This window comes from Prionailurus viverrinus, chromosome B4 (genome assembly GCF_022837055.1).
Source record: "Prionailurus viverrinus isolate Anna chromosome B4, UM_Priviv_1.0, whole genome shotgun sequence".
NCBI lineage: Eukaryota > Metazoa > Chordata > Mammalia > Carnivora > Felidae > Prionailurus > Prionailurus viverrinus.
In genome coordinates this window covers 72,453,184-72,472,098 of record NC_062567.1, presented here as the reverse complement: position 1 = coordinate 72,472,098, position 18,915 = coordinate 72,453,184, and the positions used below count along the sequence as shown (strand labels likewise).

Sequence of the window (18,915 nt, the reverse complement as noted above, 5' to 3'; positions counted from 1 at the left end):
CTCTAAGAGAGCATATATTATGTCCTCCTTGTTTTTTTAAATTAATTAATTAATTAATTTATTTTTGAGACAGAGACAGAGCATGAACGGGGGAGGGTCAGAGAGAGGGAGACACAGAATCTGAAACAGGCTCCAGGCTCTGAGCTGTCAACACAGAGCCCGACGCGGGGCTCGAACTCACGGACCGCGAGATCATGACCTGAGCCAAAGTCGGCCGCTTAACCGACTGAGCCACCCAGGCGCGCATGTCCTCCTTGTTTTATACTGAGTTATTGAAAGCCTAATTACACTGCAGTAGGAAGAATTTGGAGTTTGGAGAAAGAAGAGTTTGTCTGAATTCCAGCTTCATTGTGTTCTAGTTCTTGGACTTTTGTCAAGTCTCTTTGTATAAATTTATTTCTGCATGTAAAAAAAGTAGGAGAAATGATCTTTACCTTACTGAGTTTGGGGTTAGATTATATAAAAGCCTTTGTAACTGTAAAGTTCATTTTAAATATTGTTATCACTATTTTTCAGTGTCTTGCCTGCTTCTACCGTCAGAACACCTGTCAGCAGATATCTCTGGTGTGGTTTTTATGCTTTCTCATATAGAACTCGCAGAGACTCCAATATCTACTCACTATTTCTCCTCATAGTCCTGCAGCTGTCTTCAAGAGACTTCATACTCTTGGAACAGATTTTCATCTTCCTGCAAGTTTCAGGCTTCTCAATTCCTTACTGGCTCTCAGACTTGAGGTCCAGTTGACCATTCTGAGCATTTTAGAGATAGGTAACTTGGAAACTTTGAAGACACTTTCTCTTTCTTCCTGACTTCCTGACTTCCTACTTACTTCTTAAGTCAAAACATCTGAATACTTCAAAAGCTCAAGCCAAGTCCTAATTCCTTTCTGAAGCTTTCTTGACCCATAAGTTCATAGCAAGCCTCCTTTCTTCTGACTTTATGGATAACATTGCCTGGGTCTCATACTCAGTTTCATACAGCAGATTCTGGCCCTCCTCTCTACCCTAGTCCAAGGGAAGCATGGTTCTGGATGGCTGGCCTTGATTTAAACTGTAGGTCACATAAGGACTTCTTAACAAACATTTACCCTGGGATAAATGTCCCTACGTTGTATACTCAACTAACTCCTAGAGGGATTTCAGATTGAAGCTAACCCTCTAAATTGAAATGACAAAGGTCTACTAATGTCTCTAACATTGAGGAGGTGGAGAAGAGAGGATACATGAAAGTCCCCCCCCCCTTCCTCTGTCAGGAAGTAAGTGTATCAGAAGGGGGATGGTAGACAGGTGACCCTAGTTTTTCTCCCACGCAGCATATCTAATCTAAAGACTTTTGGCGATCATCATTACCCCCATTTACCTATTCTGCTGTATGGAGGTCCTTTGTTCTTGATCTTGGAAAGTATGCTGTGCCATTTGTCCTTGAACAGAAACCAGACACTCTGGAGCTGAAGTTGGAGATAGCTCTAGGCCCTGGGGAGGCACAAATGATAGGGGGAGAGGGCAGGTGTATAGTGAGAAGAGAAGCACTTACCCACAAGGACAGAGGTCTCAGTAGTACACGAAGCATTTGTGTTTTGAATGTGTGTGTGTGTGTGTGTGTGTGTGAGTGTGTGTGTGTGCACGTGCACATAAGTGTAAAGAAAGATAAGGGTGAGAGGAAGGAAGTGTAGCCCCAGGTAAGTCTTTTTCAGTAAGTAAGAACAGAAAGTTCCAGTGAGAAGGTAGGTGAAAAAAAAAAAAAACCTGAGTAAAAAATAATAGCTGGCTGAGATTGGGGCTAAGAAGCTGGCTAGAGTCCCCTTGAGGTGAAGGTGGACTTTGAAGCAAGGATAGGAAGTAGTGTGTAATGAACTGAAGATAGGAAAATTCCCTATCCCATTCTACCCCACAGTCAGAATCTTCATGGTTATCTAAGGGTAACACTGCAGGCTGGAAGTCTGGCAGCCCCAGCCTTCAAGTGCTTTGTGGAGGAAGAGGGAAACCTCATAGTTGATAGTGTCAAAAACACATGGGGTTGAAAGGACAAAGCAGTGACCTAGACAAGAGTTAAACCCTCCTCTGAAAAGTTACCTCCCCTTTTCCTGCTCTTATCCTCCCCTCTTCCAAACCCCAGTCAGAACTAGGCCAATTATGCCCAGAAAGTTACCCAGCTCCGCTGCCCAAGTCATACTTTGTCCCACCCCTTTCCCCCTAGAATTTCTCCTCTTTGAACCCCATTTCACAACAATCCCATCTCATCTGCTCCCCGTCTACCTTGCCCTTTTCAACTCTCTGTGACTTCAGCTGTGACATCATAGATCTGAGACAATTGGCTCTCCCCTGCCCTCCCCCCCCTCAGCCCGGGTTCCATTCAATCTAAATGATAATGATGAAAGAATGAGAAAATATAAAATTTGAATTTTAATTTCTACGATTTTTGGCTGCTTCATTGCCTTCCACCCACTGCATTAAACATCCAGTGCTTCTGAGAGACAGCAGGAAGGAGCTTAGCAGAATCCACCTTTAACTTTGAATTGCAAAACAGGGTCTGAAAAATTTGGCTTTCAATTTCTTTTTTTCTTTTTTTAATTTAATTTTTTAAAAAATTTACATCCAAACTAGTGAGCATATAGTGCAACAGTGATTTCAGCAGTAGATTCCTTAATGCCCCTTACCCATTTAGCCCATCCTCCATCCCACAACCCCTCCAGTAACCCTCTGTTAGTTCTCCATATTTAAGAGTCTCTTATGTTTTGTCCCCCTCTCTATTTTGTAAATCTCTATTTTTATATTATTTTTGCTTCCCTTCCCTTATGTTCATCTGTTCTGTGTCTTAAAGTCCTCATATGAGTAAAGTTATATGATATTTATCTTTTTCTGACTGACTAATTTTGCTTAGCGTAATACCCTCTAGTTCCATCACGTAGTTTCAAATGGCAAGATTTCATTCTTTTTGATTGCCAAGTAATACTCCACTGCATATATATACCACATCTTCTTTATCCATTCATCCATCGATGGACATTTGGACTCTTTCCATACTTTGGCTATTATTGATAGTGCTGCTATAAACAGTGGGGTGCATGTGTCCCTTCGAATCAGCATACCTGTATCCCTTGGATAAATACCTATTTATCCAATTGCTGAGTCGTAGGGTAGTTCTATTTTTAGTTTTTTGAGGAACCTCCATGCTGTTTTCCAGAGTGGCTGCACCAGCTTGCATTCCTACCAGCAATGCAAAAGAGATCCTCTTTCTCCACATCCTTGCCAACATCTCTTGTTGCCTGAGTTGTTAATATTACCCATTCTGACAGGTGTGAGGTGGTATCTCATTGTGGTTTTGATTTGTATTTCCCTGATGATGAGTGATGTTGAGCTTTTTTTCATGTATCAGTTGGCCATCTGGATGTCTTCTTTGGAGAAGTGTCTATTCATGTCTTTTGCCCATTTCTTCTCTGGATTATTTGTTTTTTGGATGTTGAGTTTGATAAGTTCTTTATAGACTTTGGATACTAACCCTTTATCTCATATGTCATTTGCAAATATCTTCTCCCGTTCTGTCGGTTGCCTTTTAGTTTTGCTGATTGTTTCCTTCGCTGTGCAGAAGCTTCTTATTTTGATGAGGTCCCAGTAGTTCATTTTTGCTTTTGTTTCCCTTGCCTCTGGAGACGTGTTGAGTAAGAAGTTGCTGAGGCCAAGATTAAAGAGGTTTTTGCCTGCTTTCTCCTTGAGGATTTTGATGGCTTCCTGTCTTACATTTAGGTCTTTCATCCATTTTGAGTTTATTTTTGTGTATGGTGTAAGAAAGTGGTCCAGTTTCATTCTTTTTCATGTTGCTGTCCAGTTTTTCATTTGATGTGATTTGTGATACATTTGGGTGTAAGGCTGCCATCTTGCTCTTTGTTTTCTATTTGTCCTAGCTATTCTTTGTTCCTTTGTTCCTCTTTTTCTGTGTCTTTGTGAATTGAGTATTTTTATGATTTTCTTTTATCCCTTTGTTGGATTATTAGCTGTAGCTCTTTTTGTTTTAGTTTAAGGGATGCTTTATGATTTATAGTTTATATCTTTAACATATTAGGGACTACCCTCAAGTGATATTATGTCACTTTATGTGTAGTATAAAAATCTTATAACAATATACTTTAATTTATTCCCTGATGCTTTTATACTATTGTTGTCTTTTGTTATAACCCCCCAGATACATTATTTTTTTTGCTTTAAATAGTCAATTATTGTTAAAGGAGATTTAAAAAGAATAAACAGTCTTTTATAATTACTCATGTAAATATCCTTTCTGATATCTTAATTTCTTTATGTGGATCCAGATTTCCATATGGTATCATTTCCTTCTCCCCAAAGGACTTTTCTTTAAATTTCTTGCGGTACAGATCTCCTGGTAATGATATTTTTAAACTTTTGGACATTTGTTAATTTTTCTAGTTTAACAAGTATTTCAAAAGTGGAAATTATTCGGATGATTTGGAATTTGGATGATTTGGATGACTTGGGGCTGTATGCGCCCCCAGATTAACTCCTTAGGCAGTAAAGAGTTAACTCTGCTGGCCTGGGTTTCTCATTCTCTACATATTCCAAAGAAAGGCCTGTCTTCAGGACTCCTTGACTGGCTCCTGGGAGATAATCTCCAAATCCTTGGAATATTCTGCCTGACAAGAATGTTTTTGTAGACGGAGGCTTTGAGCCATGGTGTACTAGCTTGACCAAATAAGTTTACATTTATGGTGAATGTTTTTGATCTGGAGGTGACTTGAGTCTGAGTAGTTGAGGCTGGTCACATAGGCACTGCATGAGACTGACCTCCAATAAAAACTCTGGACTTCATAGCTTGTGTGAGCTTTCCTGGTTGGCAACTCTTCACATGTGTTCTCACACATCATTCCTGGGAGAATTAAGTGGGTCCCCATGCAACTTCACTGGGAGGGAACAACTGGAGTCTTGTGCTTGGTTTCTCTTGGATTTTGCCACATGTGCTTTTTCCCTTTGCTGATTTTCATTTGTATCCTAACCCTGTAATAAACTGTAACCATAATTACACCACTTCTGAAGTCCTGTGAGTCTTTCTGGTGAGTCATCAAGCCTGAGGGTACTCTTGGGACTCCCAACATAACCCCCGAATCTCAGCAGTTTAAAACTGGGAAGTTTTGGTTTTGTTCACATTACATGTCCTTTCTGGGGAGCTTTAGGGGAAAGGCCCTACTCTGTATCATCCTCACTCAAGTAATCAAGCTGAGGAAGTTTCTTCTTCATGCTTTAGCAATTTCTGATGCAGCAAACTAGAAACATGATGAATTGTGCTTGTTTTAAAAACATTTTCCTTAAACATGTAACTTCCACTTATTTCATTTTGTTTTAGACAGATCAGGAACAGGAGAGAGGGGCAGAGGGAGAGAGAGAGAATCTTAAGCAGTCTCCACTCTGAGTGTGCAGCCCAATGTGGGGCTGGATCCCACGACCCTGGGATCATGACCTGAGCAGAAATCAAGAGTCGTATGCCCAACCAACTGAGCCACCCAGGCCCCCCAACTCATATTTCATTGGTTCAAGCAAGACATAGGCACTCTTAGCTTTGAGGTGGTTCAGAAATTCCCTCCTATCATGCTGTTAGATAGAAAACTGGAGTATTGGTGAATAGCATTGCTAATTACTTCAGCATTTGCGAGCTCTAAAAGTCCTGGCCTGAGACATCTACCATTTAAAGTAGGTTCTATTAAGCAGACAAAAAGAATTACAAGAAGTATAAGGAAACAGGGAAGGTGCAATTTTGTAATATTCATGAAGGTATAGAAATCAAAGAAGAAAGTGGTAGTTAAGATTTGTCAAGAGTAAGATTTTAGTGCACAGACTGTGTAGTTCCCGAGAAGGAGGAGAGACGGAAGCCAGCTTACAGGGAAAGTGGACTTTAAGAAAAGAATTGATGGGTGGGAAGTAATGTCATTATACTTGGACATGCTGTTGAAAAACACAGCAACAGAAAGAAGAGAAAGATTTGACAAGTCTGCTAAACTGCTTAAAATCTGTATTTGAAAACTAAAAGATTTACATGTTTTGTTAAAGACTAGAAGTATTTGAGTCTGTTCATTCATGGTGAAACATCTCAATCATCTTTCTAAAATAGGAAAAGAGATATCAGGATAGGGGTTTTATTAAAAAAAAAACAATGAGGTATCCTCATGGAAAGGGTATCAGGGATAAAACAACAATGAAGAGAGATCAGGAGGTTGATGTTAACATTATTTGTTCTGTAAATGTTTATTAAGCACCTGCTGTGTCTTGACTACTAGGATGGAAACTGGGAGTAAAATAGCTGGAGGAGGTGGTCCAAGTCCTTGAGTAGCTCTTTTGTAGTTAAGCAGTAATGTTTGGATGAGCTATGCAGTAAGTGTCCATGTTAATGGGGAGGAGGTCAATAGGGTGGTCACTGTTACAATAACAAAGCAGTAGAAAGGATGTGTGAACTATAATGGAAAGGAGGAGTCTATTCTGTTCAGACATCCCAATAACAAAATGCCATGTATGTTTAATTACTTGAGTTATGTGTTTTAAATGTTTATAATTCAGGGTTTTAACTGGTGTAATCCCTCTCCTGTAGCAGTTAACAAATATTTTCTAAATCCAGCTAGCTTCTAAACAATCCCAGCTAGTGAGGCTGAAGACAATTTATGCTTGCATTTGGCTATAGCAGGTCAGGTTGGAGCTCACTAGGAATGCCTCAAGGGTATCCCCTCTCTTTTATTTCTAATACTTTTGCTGAGAGGAAGCTGAAGACAAAGTGGGCAGCTGGCCAATTTCCTCAGAGGTCTCTAGATGAGGGAGGCTAAAGTTCAGCAGTTGTTCCTGAGCTTGGACACTGGGGAGCTCCTTCCACAAATTTTCCTTAACTAAGCCTCCTATGATATGTCAGAGGAGGCAGAAGCTGCCGGAGCCTAAAGAGACAAGTGTAGTTTGCAGTAACAAGACCCCGAGATACCTGGCAGAATCTCACTTCCCATTCATCTCTCTCTATGGCTAATAATGCTCAGTGGGAGCACAGTTCCTTCTCCCCAGGACAATATCTAATGTTATCGTGGATGTAGAGAATGCCAAACAAAGAGAAGAGCCAGAACCAGAGAAGGCAGCTGACTGGAGAGGCCTCACAGGCTTCTTCTGGGCATTGAGGCAGACTTACCCAACCCACCAGAGAGAAGGTCAGACGAGCCAAGGACCTTTCTGAATAATTGTCCCTGGCTGAGACTCTGGAGGCCCAATTGCCTCTACTTGAGTGGTTCTCAAAGTGTAGCAGACTAGATTCATCAGTACTAGCCTACCAGGTTTAACAAGTCAAGTTCTGGGGCTCCACCCTGGACCTACTGAAGGAGAAACTCTTAGGGTGTGGGCAGCAATCCATGTATTAACAACACATGATTCAGAGGCAGTCTAACATGTAGTTACCACTGCTGTAGTTGGTTTTGTTTTTTTGTTTTTGTTAAACAATCACACAGTGGGAGGAGGTGAGTTATCTATCAGCTGTTGGGTTTAGGCAAAAACTGCATCTTTTGTATTCATTTTGTACTGATCTTATGGCTTATTCCTTTGAGTTCGAAGATGAGAACCTGATGGTCACCTTTCATGGATTGGTCAGATTCCATTTAATTCCATACTCTTTGGAATATCCACTATTTGCTGAGGACATGTTAGAGACCACACGAAACAGAAAGTTAACATTAACCTTAAGGTGTCATTTAAGAACTATAAACAAAATATCTAGAAACCACCAACAAGGGAAGGATTTTAACAGTAGGCTCAATTCTGAATATTCAGGATAGCATTAAAGATTCTTTGCAGACTGGTCCTCATAATTATGATAATGTAATCTTCTTTGATTCTAAGATGGACATTTTTCATATTTTAGTGTTTCTGAAATACAAATGCATCTTACAATCCATTTAATATGGTTAATTCTGCTTGACAAAAAAATTAGCAATTAGTAGGTGGTTTTCCTTTTTCAGCAAATGACAACTTAGAGGGAAATATATTAATAACAACGCAACACTAATGGGCTAGACAATGTGCCAAATGTTATGTGAACATCTCATTTAATTCTCACAACCAACCTTTGATAGGGCACGATTGTCACATCCTTTTTATAGGCAAGGGAACAGGAGAAAGAGCAGTAGCCTGTCCAAAGTCAGAAGGCAGGTGAAGAGCAGAGCTGGGATTTCAGTTCAGCTCTGTTTAATTCCAAAATTCATCCTCTTAATCTCAAATGTTACATGTCCACATCTCTCTCCCTTTACTATAAAGTGTTTCTTTTTCCAGGAAGATTTTTTTTCTTTTCTTCCTGAAATTTAGTGATCTAGACAGGCAAAGTCAAATAGGTATCTTTGCTGTGAATATTTCCCTGACCATCTGATGAAGAATGATTTTTTTTCCTCCTCAGAACTCCCATAGCAATCTTGTCACACTGTTGTAATATAAATTACTATGTTGCATTATAGCTGTTAATACAACTTTCTTCCACATAATATAAATGTCTTAAAGGAAGAGACTCTGTCTTACTCATTCTTACATTCCCAGAGCCCAGTACAGTGCCTGGACAACGTGTCTTATTGGCTGAACTGTGTAAACAAATGTGTTCCTCCTACTTGACTTGAGATATAGAGGACACTTTACAGACTTTAAAAATATTGTTTATTGAGTACAAACTGCTGACATAGTATTAGCTAAGAGCTTTGCATGCTTTATAAATGTCTTGAGAAGAAATAAGATAAAGTAAAACATTTAAAATAGCCTGTGGCACATGGTAAAGACTCAATCATGTCATTATTTTTATTATTAACATTTTTAACTGCAAAACTCACTAAACTGAGTTGCAAAAACTCACTGAAGTAGTTACTATGATTATCCCTATAGATAAGAAAACTAATAGAGGATTAAGTAACTTATTCATAGGCAAACATACAATAAATTACATTGTTTTTGAGCCTGGGTGTTTATATATTTATGAAGAAATACCGGGTTGTGTATATGTGTATATATATAATTTTACATGATACAGAAAAGAGCAACGCCTGTAATGTAGACTTGATTTAAGTGTCTGTTAGTTTTTCTGTACAATCTCCCTCTACTGCATACCATTCTGGAACTACTGAAGTCCAGCTTTTCTTATTACTCAAGTCTTTTTTAACCTCTCTGCCCCCATACCTGGGAGACCTGAAAGAAAACCTGGATAACTTTCCTCTGGTTTTGTCTCTTTTCAGAATTGCTATTCTTCTCATGTCTTTCTGGGATCTTTATAGCAACTCTCTTTCTACTCCAAGCCATGGCTTCTGTGACATTGGCTGTCGAAACTCTGATTTGAAAAAACAAAACACCTTCCACTAATCATAACTTGTCATCCTGGAATTGTGCCACGAGGAGGCAGTGGTGTCTTAGTCATTTGGTCTGAACCAGCTTGTTTCTTTACTCTTCATGCCTCCATGATTTATGACTTTGAGCTTCGCATATGTCATTTACAAAAAAATGTAAATCTGTTGCAGTGGTTACTCAGGCACTATCTTAAAAATATGATATTTGGAATTAATGTTAAAAAGGAATTATTTAAGTGTTAAAAAGGAAGTCAGTGGGGTGCATGGGTGGCTGAGTCTGTTAAGCGTCTGACTCTTGATTTCAGCTCAGGTCATGATCTCAGGGTTCTTGAGAATGAGCCCCGTGTCTGGCTTCATGCTGAGCATGGAGCCTGCTTAGGATTCTCTCTCTCCCTCTCTCTGTCCTTCTCCTGCTTGTGCTCTCTCTTTCTCTCTCAAAATAAATAAACATTTAAAAAAGGAAGTCAAGGTATAATTTTGTATCTTTCTCTTAACTCTTAGCTTATTCTAATTACCTTTAATTTTAGGTTGCATTAAGAGAAGAAGAAAAGAAAAAAAGGGGTAGGAAGAGAAAAAGTAGTCAATGGGCTTTATTCTCAGCGATCAGACTTGCTCAGCCAAACTCCGTATCTCCCAGACCTTCCTAATGTGCTTACAGTTTGTGATCATTTCTCTCTTGTTTCTATCTCAGGTAAAAATGGCTATGCCACCTGTTGAATCTGATTGATTTAATTAGAGGAACTATCTTCATTTTATTTCCTGTAACTTAGAGCCCCTGCTTTATTTCTCAACAACAACAGGAGTTGTGTGACCTGATAATGCCATTATGCTCCAGGGTTACAGGAGCAGCCTCTAATGCCAATTTATGTAAATCAAAATAAGGCATTTCTGGTTTCAGTTCAGTGGAAGAATGAAATGTCACCTTCCTTTTTTTTTTTTTCCAAGGACAGAGCAAATGAGCTACAAGTGATGTTTGTGTGTGTGTCTCTCTGTGTGTGTCTGTGTAGATACACAGATAGATCAGAGAGACAGAAAGAGAGAGAGAGAGATGGATAGAGAGGTATATGATATTTCACTTACATGTTTCATATATAATGGTGTGTGTGTTTGAGGCAACATGAAAAGTATTTTAGATGTAAATAAACTTTAATCCTTGCTCTTTAATACCTTTCAATTTCTACTTACAAGGTTTGGGAAAATTAATTTATTTGAACCTTGACTATGAATATATTTAGAAGGAAGTGTTTTTTCTCCAATCCTCTAATTTTAAAGTGGTTGGATTTATACCATGAATGCAAGAATTTTCTAATTCAAGCTTTAAAAAAGTTTATTTAAACCCACTAATTGAAACTTTAAGTGAAAAAAATACCACGTTATCTCAACAGACGCAAAAAGACATTCAGTAAAATTCAGTGAGGGGCGCCTGGGTGGCTCAGCCGGTTAAGCGGTCAACTTCAGCTCAGGTCATGATCTTGTGGTCTGTGGGTTCGAGCCCCGCATCAGGCTCTGTGCTGACAGCTCAGAGCCTGGAGCCTGCTTCAGATTCTGTGTCTCCCTCTCTCTCTGCCACTCCCCTGCTTGCACTCTGTCTCTATCTCTCAAAAATGAACAAACGTTAAGAAAAATTAAAAAAAGTTCAGTGATTATTTATTTATAAAAGTCTGCAAACTGGGCACAGTAGGGAACTTTTTTTTTTTTTTTTTTTTTTTTTGACAGGGAGTGATAACATGTGCTTAGTTGGGGGAGAGGCAGAGGGAGAGAGAGAGAGACAGAGAGAATCTCAATCTATATGGGGCTCAGTCTTACAACCATGAGATCATGACCTGAGCCAAAATCAAGAGTTGGGCCCTCAACCAACTGAGCCACCCAGGCACCCCAGATCATGTGGTATTTCTATTTTTAATTTTTGAGGAACTTCCATACTGTTTTCCACAGTAGCTGTACCAATTTACATTCCCACCAACAGTGCGAGAGGGTTCTTTTTTCTCCATATCCTGGCTAACACCTGTTATTTCTTGTGTTTTTGATTTTAGCCATTCTGATAGGTATCTCATTGTGGTTTTGATTTGCATTTCTCTGATGATTAGTGATACTGAGCATCTTTTCATGTGTCTGTTGGCCATCTGTATGTCTTCTTGGAAAAACGTCTATTTAGGTACACTGCCTATTTTTGGTTGGACTGTTTTTATTTTTTTGGTGTTGAGTTATATAATTTCGTTATATATTTTGGGTATTAACCCCTTATCACAGGTATAATTTTCAAGTATCTTCTCCAATTCAGTAGGTTGTCCTTTTGTTTGTTGATAGTTTCCTTTGCTGTGCAAAAAGCCTTTTTATTTTGATGGAGTCCCAATAGTTTATTTTTGCTTTTGTTTCCCTTGTCTTAGGAGACGGTATCTAGAAAAATGTTGCTACAGCCAATGTCAGAGAAATTGGTGCCTGGTGCTCTTCTAGGATTTTTATGATTTCAGGTCTTACATTTAGGTCTTTGATCTGGTTTGAATTTATTTCTGTGTATGGTGTAAGGAAGTGTCCCAGTTTCATTCCTTTATATGTAGCTGTCCAGTTTTCCCAGCACCATTTATTGAAAGAGACTGTCTTTTTCCCATTGTATATTCTTGCCTCCTTTGTCATAGATTAATTGACCATATTAGCATGGGTTTATTTCTGGGATCTTTATTTGAAAAGCATATTTTTAATATATGCTTTGAAGATATTTTAAAACTAAGAAAGCAGTGAAGAATTTTAGAGCCATCATCCCAAAGAAAAGAAAATCTAGAGAAGCAAGCTCAGCATTCGGGGATCTCTTTTTCACATAAGTGCATCTTGAAGAGGTCGTTGAGAATGTGAAAAGTTATTTTTACAGTTTCCTAAAGTTAGTGGGAAAAATGGAATGCAGGGACCACCAAGGGGGTGGGTTGGAGCCTTGAAGGGCAATACCCTGAAATAAAAGTGGATTGGAAGCAGCCCAACTTCATAAGGACTGAAGCCCAGCTTCATCTCAGCCCCTGGAATTACATGAGAATGATCCAGGACTGTGAATGTCCATGGCTGTCTGACAGAAGTTAGGGAAAATTTTCTCTGGAGGAAGAGAATATAAGCCAGAGCTTTAAATTATTTCCATAATTTTCATAATAACATCCTGTTCTCAATAGAAAAAAATAAACAATATGGGGAGACAAAAACTAAAGACAGTAGAAACAGACCCAGACACATAACTTTAAAACAAATAAGCTTAAAATATTTATGGAGATTAAAGACAAGATTGAGAATTTGGCATAATATTTCTGGAAACTATAAAAAAATCTAAGTGAAAGTTCTAGAAAATTCAGTGGCTGAAACTAAGATCTTAATGGATAAGTTTGAAGGATATTAGACAATGTTGAGGAGTATACTAATGACTTATAAGGTAGGTAAGAAGAAAATGTATTCAGTAAGGTACAGAAAGAATAAAGAAAAAAAACAAGGGAATATAAAATACCTAATGCATAGAATGGTAAGGATAACATACATGTACATGGAATTACAGAGAAGGGAGAGAGAATAAGGTAATATATATGAAAATAGGGCAACATGTAAGATAATGGATGAAAATGTTCCAAACTAAAAAAGTATATCAACTACAAATACTAGAAGCCCTATAAGTAAATCCCAAGTATGTTAAATGAAAAGAAAAAAAAATGCTGATTGGAAGGGTCACATGCACCCCTATGTTTATCTATCAATACGTATATGTATCTACCTATGTATCTATATGTATCTATCTATACATGTTTATGTACTATCAATAATAGCCAAATCATGGAGAAAGCCCAAATGTCCTTCGACTGATGAATGGATAAAGAAGATGTAGTGTACACACACACACACACTGGAATATTACTTGGCAATCAAAAAGAATGAAATCTTGCCATTTGCAACAATGTGATTGAACTAGAGGGTATTATGCTAAGTGAAATAAGTCAGTTAAAGAGAAATACATGATTTCACTCGTGGAATTTAAGAAACAAACCAGATGAACATAGGTGAATGGAAGGAAAATAAAGATAAAAACAGAGGGAGGCAAACCATAAGACACTCTTAAATACAGAGAACAAACTGAGGGTTGCCAGAGGGGAGTGGACTAAATGGGTGATGGGCATTAAGGAGGGCACTTGTTAGGATGAGCACTGGGTGTTATATGTAAGTGATGAATCACTGGGTTCTAATCCTGAAACCTATACTACACCGTATGTTAACTAACTTGAATTTAAATAAATAAATTAAAAAAAGAAAGTCACACTTTGTCATATCATAATAAAGTTACTAAAAATCAAAAGAGAAAATATTAAAACCTGCAAGAGAGAGAGAGAGAGAGAGAAAAAAGACAAATGAACTCCAGAGAAGTACAATTAGATTAACAACTGCCTTCACAAGAGAGGAATTAGACTAACAAGAAGACAAAAGACAGATGACAGAAGACATCTTCAAAGTACCGGATAAACAAACAAACAAACAAAAGCTTCCCCATTAGGATTCTGTCTGGTCAAACATCATTTAAGAGTGAAGATGAGATAAATACATCATGAAGCAGAATTGCACTAAATGAAACTTAAAAGAAGTTCTAGGAGAAAGAAAATGCTCACAGGTGTGAGTTCTTATTTTCCTCTGACCTATCTTCTGATTCACTAATACCTCTTCAGCTTTGTCTGATTTGTGTTGAATTCATCCATTGCAGTTTCAGCTATCAAACTTTCCAATTTTAGTAGAAAAAAAAATTTTTTTTTCAATATATGAAGTTTATTGTCAAATTGGTTTCCATAAAACACCCAGTGCTCATCCCAAAAGGTGCCCTCCTCAGTACCCATCACCCACCCTCCCCTCCCTCCCACCCCCCATCAACCCTCAGTTTGTTCTCAGTTTTTAAGAGTCTCTTATGCTTTGGCTCTCTCCCACTCTAACCTCTTTTTTTTTTTTTTCCTTCCCCTCCCCCATGGGTTTCTGTTAAGTTTCTCAGGATCCACATAAGAGTGAAAACATATGGTATCTGTCTTTCTCTGTATGGCTTATTTCACTGAGCATCACACTCTCCAGTTCCATCCATGTTGCTACAAAGGGCCATATTTCATTCTTTCTCATAGCCACGTAGTACTCCATTGTGTATATAAACCACAATTTCTTTTTTTTATTTATTTTTTATTTTTTATTTTTTTTCCTGAAGTCACTTTTCTTTTCTTTTTTTTTATATATGAAATTTATTGACAAATTGGTTTCCATACAACACCCAGTGCTCATCCCAAAAGGTGCCCTCCTCAATACGCATCACCCACCCTCCCCTCCCTCCCACCCCCCATCAGCCCTCAGTTTGTTCTCAGTTTTTAGGAGTCTCTTATGCTTTGGCTCTCTCCCACTCTAACCTCTTTTTTTTTTTCTTTTTCCCCCTCCCCCATGGGTTCCTGTTAAGTTTCTCAGGATCCACATAAGAGTGAAACCATATGGTATCTGTATGGCTTATTTCACTTAGCATCACACTCTCCAGTTCCATCCACATTGCTACAAAAGGCCATATTTCATTTTTTCTCATTGCCACATAGTATTCCATTGTGTATATAAACCACAATTTCTTTATCCATTCATCAGTTGATGGACATTTTGGCTCTTTCCATAATTTGGCTATTGTTGAGAGTGCTGCTATAAACATTGGGGTACAAGTGTCCCTATGCATCAGTACTCCTGTATCCCTAGGGTAAATTCCTAGCAGTGCTATTGCTGGGTCATAGGGTAGGTCTATTTTTAATTTTCTGAGGAACCTCCACACTGTTTTCCAGAGTGGCTGCACCAATTTGCATTCCCACCAACAGTGCAAGAGGGTTCCTGTTTCTCCACACCCTCTCCAGCATCTATAGTCTCCTGATTTGTTCATTTTGGCCACTCTGACTGGCATGAGGTGATGTCTGAGTGTGGTTTTGATTTGTATTTCCCTGATGAGGAGCGACGTTGAGCATCTTTCCATGTGCCTGTTGGCCATCTGGATGTCTTCTTTAGAGAAGTGTCTATTCATGTTTTCTGCCCATTTCTTCACTGGATTATTTGTTTTTCGGGTGTGGAGTTTGGTGAGCTCTTTATAGATTTTGGATACTAGCCCTTTGTCTGATATGTCATTTGCAAATATCTTTTCCCATTCCGTTGGTTGCCTTTTAGTTTTGTTGGTTGTTTCCTTTGCTGTGCAGAAGCTTTTTATCTTCATAAGGTTCATTTTTGCTTGTAATTCCCTTGCCTTTGGGGATGTGTCAAGTAAGAAATTGCTACGGCTGATGTCAGAGAGGTCTTTTCCTGCTTTCTCCTCTAGTGTTTTGATGGTTTCCTGTCTCACATTCAGGTCCTTTATCCATTTTGAGTTTATTTTTGTGAATGGTGTGAGAAAGTGGTCTAGTTTCAATCTTCTGCATGTTGCTGTCCAGTTCTCCCAGCACCATTTGTTAAAGAGGCTGTCTTTTTTCCGTCGGATCTTCTTTCCTGCTTTGTCAAAGATTAGTTGGCCATACGTTTGTGGGTGTAGTTCTGGGGTTTCTATTCTATGCCATTGGTCTATGTGTCTGTTTTTGTGCCATAGAAACAATTGAGCAAATAAAAGTCAAATATGTTGGTAAATTTAAATTATCATTGACCATATAGTAGTAGTAGTAGTAGTAGTAGTAGTAGTAGTAGTAGTTGTTGTAGTGGTGGTGGTGGTGGTGGTGGTGGTGGTGGTAGTAACAATGATGATGTCATATATAATAATTACATCTGAATAAATGTAATAATCAAATACATGACAACATTAGAAAAATGACCTAAAGGGAAGCTGTGAATCACTTTAGTAGGAATTCCCAGAGGGATCATTCAGTAACCATGTTTAGCTAATGAGTCTAAAGCAAGCTTCAAGCTGAGCTTTCCAGCAATCAGGATGGACCCACAATGTCCCCTGGGCTGTCAGGTCATACTTTGCCATCTCATTGACCACCTTAACCCACAATCCCTTCTGAATGGCTAGACCTGAGCCTCTTCTGTCAGGATGGTGCTCTGAGCACTATATTAACACTCATACAGAGAGATATGTGCAGAAATTATTGTGTAATTATGTTGGGGGAAATATGAAAGAAATTGCCTTATTACTTGTTAGGAATTTTAAGTTTTCAAGTTTTCCTTTGTTATTTTATGGAATCACTAAGGGATAAGTGTAAAGATGCTGTCAAAATTTAGAAGAGTTTTCTGAAGCCTTTATTTGCAGAGGCTTTTGAGGACTGAGCTTACATGTTTCTCTTTATGCACAGAAAGTTTTTAAATAGAAAAAGCAATGCCAATTCACATGACTGGACAGTTGTGGCACATTTTCTCTCTTGTGAATTTCTCCTGAGCTCAGTGGCATGCCCACCAACTCAGAAAAATGGGACATATTTTGCCCCAGAAAAACCCAGACACGTGGTAATATTTTTCATCTGTTCTCTGATGAATTTATCTGCTTCTGTGCTCCCTGTGTAGGATCCTTTCTGCTTCAATTACTGCTGCTTCTTGTTACCCCCTCATCAGGCACTTCCTTTCTTATAGCTCTCATCTCCTCTCTGTTTCCCTGGGCTGGATATCATTGCTTCCCCGTCTCTCTCTGACATGGCATTCATTTCTGAGACCTGAAATGTTTGGTCTGCTCCTTAAAATCACCCTCTCTTCCTCCTTTTGGGAAAATTAAACCCTAGCATTGGATGTGAAGAAAAGAGAATCTAATGAGTCTTCAACATTTCAGGATTCTTAAGTCCTCACAACTCTTCAAGGTAATAATTTTTAGCTTTCGTTTTACATATGGGACAACTGGGACAAGATCTTTTTTATATCTAGCTTTATTCCTTGTTTTGGGGGTGCTCAAAGGCCACATTATACCAGAAACCTGGAAGTTCAGGAAGGCTGAGAGCTGTCTGTAAGAGGTGAGAAGGGATAGGACATCAATGATAGACTTTGGGTACTTTGTGACTCAAAAATAACTCTCTCCAAGCACTCCAAATGTATGGGTCCAGAAACTAATTACATCTTTAGTTATAGGTATTCTCTGTAATTATATGCTCCGAGGTATGTGGAGGTTCAGACCAGGGCATGAGACACTATCATGGGGCAAACATTTCCAGTTGGCAAAATTTTTCGGTGCCCTTCATACATCTGGTTTCATGCAAGCCTCGACTGTCCAAATCCCTTACTGGTTCCTAATCAGATCTGTTCCCTGTGAGTAGTAAAACTGTAGACTATTCTTCCCCTAAGTTTCCTTCATTCACTTATTCACTCATTCACATATTCATTTTTATCCTTTGGAGCAGTTATAATGCTAGGTACTTTTGTATGTCTCATCTTAAAAGAAGCTCCTCTTAGGCAGCTATTCTTTGGAAATTATCTAGTCAGCTAACTCCACCTAATTGTGATAATAACTGAAAACTTATAGCGGTAATGTTCTCAGAGCTGTTTCTGTTCTAAATTTGGACTCACAGTCTGAATAAATGAAACATTGAGAGTAATGAAATTTCAGCACCAGGTAAAAATAGAAGTGATTTTATTTATTTATGTGATCGCTCAAATAACTCTACTACAATACACCTATATACTTTTGAGGAAGTATGGCTGCTGATAGGGCATACTTTCCAGGTTTATCTTTCATGAAAATGTCCTTTTGCCTTTATTTCTAAGAGAGAAAATTTCCCCAAAGTTTAAGGAGTTTCTAGTGCTAGTAGGTGGGGAACCATTTAGAGATGAGGAGCCTTTCTTTTTGGTGCCCTCCAAAATTATAATGGGTGGTTCTCTGTCTGCATTTCATGGTTTGGTTCCTTGCTTTTCCGGCATCTTCTGCCAATGATATTCTGCTCTCAGGATGAATCCAAGTTGCTGTAGCTAGAACTATAGTGGTGAGCAAAAGAAAAAAATTATATGGAAAATGCAATCGTTATGTGACTGGAAGTATTTAGGTTTTTAGAAATAATACAACTTAGCCTACTATTCCCTCTTTTAGAAATCAAGGGAGAGGTCTGTATCCAACAGGAATTTTCAAGCTCCACCTTAACACTGAATTCTCACACTGACATTCAAACTTGTCTTCTGGATCACTGGATTTGAAAAGGTTTTCATTTAATTCTGTGCTAGTTATTGGTCACCTAGGTGAGAAGTACAGGCGATGTGGACTTGATTCCTAAGAATAGCTTTAATTCTAGGTGTCGTTTGGATAAATAATGGGAAAGAAATAATACGTTCTTTGAGAAATTCAATGTGCCAGTCTTGGAGTATGAGTGCAAGAGACAGAGCAGGACATGAGGGGTCAAGATGATATAGTCAGTGGTGTTGTAGAGTCATTCTGAGTCTGTAGTTATAATCTGGGTTGTCAGTCCAGAGTAGGAAATAGAGAAAGCTAAGCTTTGGAAAGTGAGTAGGTAGTCTATATTTTCAAATGGCGTAAGGGCAACAGACTAGAGCTGAAGTTGAATAGATGACACAAACTGGGGATAGAGATTATTACCAGAGTATGTTCCCATATTCATCAACAGTTTCCCTTAATCAGTTGTATTGCATCTAGGATACCTCT

The 18,915-nt window shown here is 38.6% G+C and overlaps 2 protein-coding genes across 6 annotated transcripts in view; one reads left to right on the top strand and one right to left on the bottom strand.

Moving 5' to 3' along the window:
• The window catches only part of CB4H12orf54 (chromosome B4 C12orf54 homolog), a 31,176-nt gene extending 28,941 nt beyond the window's left edge, over positions 1–2,235 (bottom strand). For 4 of the 5 annotated variants that reach the window (XM_047866448.1, XM_047866449.1, XM_047866445.1 and 1 more), the window contains exons 1-2: positions 2,150–2,235; positions 1,361–1,473 (exon numbers count right to left, since the gene is read on the bottom strand). In XM_047866448.1, the coding sequence (XP_047722404.1) occupies positions 1,361–1,416 (56 nt within the window). In that variant the 5' untranslated portion in view covers positions 1,417–1,473; positions 2,150–2,235. Of the gene's footprint in view, positions 1–620; positions 751–1,360; positions 1,474–2,149 lie in introns of those variants that run through there. The other variant, XM_047866447.1, reaches the window with a different exon arrangement.
• LOC125170158 (olfactory receptor 8S1-like) overlaps positions 1–18,915 on the top strand; it is an 88,192-nt gene that overhangs the window by 23,149 nt on the left and 46,128 nt on the right. The gene's annotated exons all lie outside the window — the stretch shown is intronic.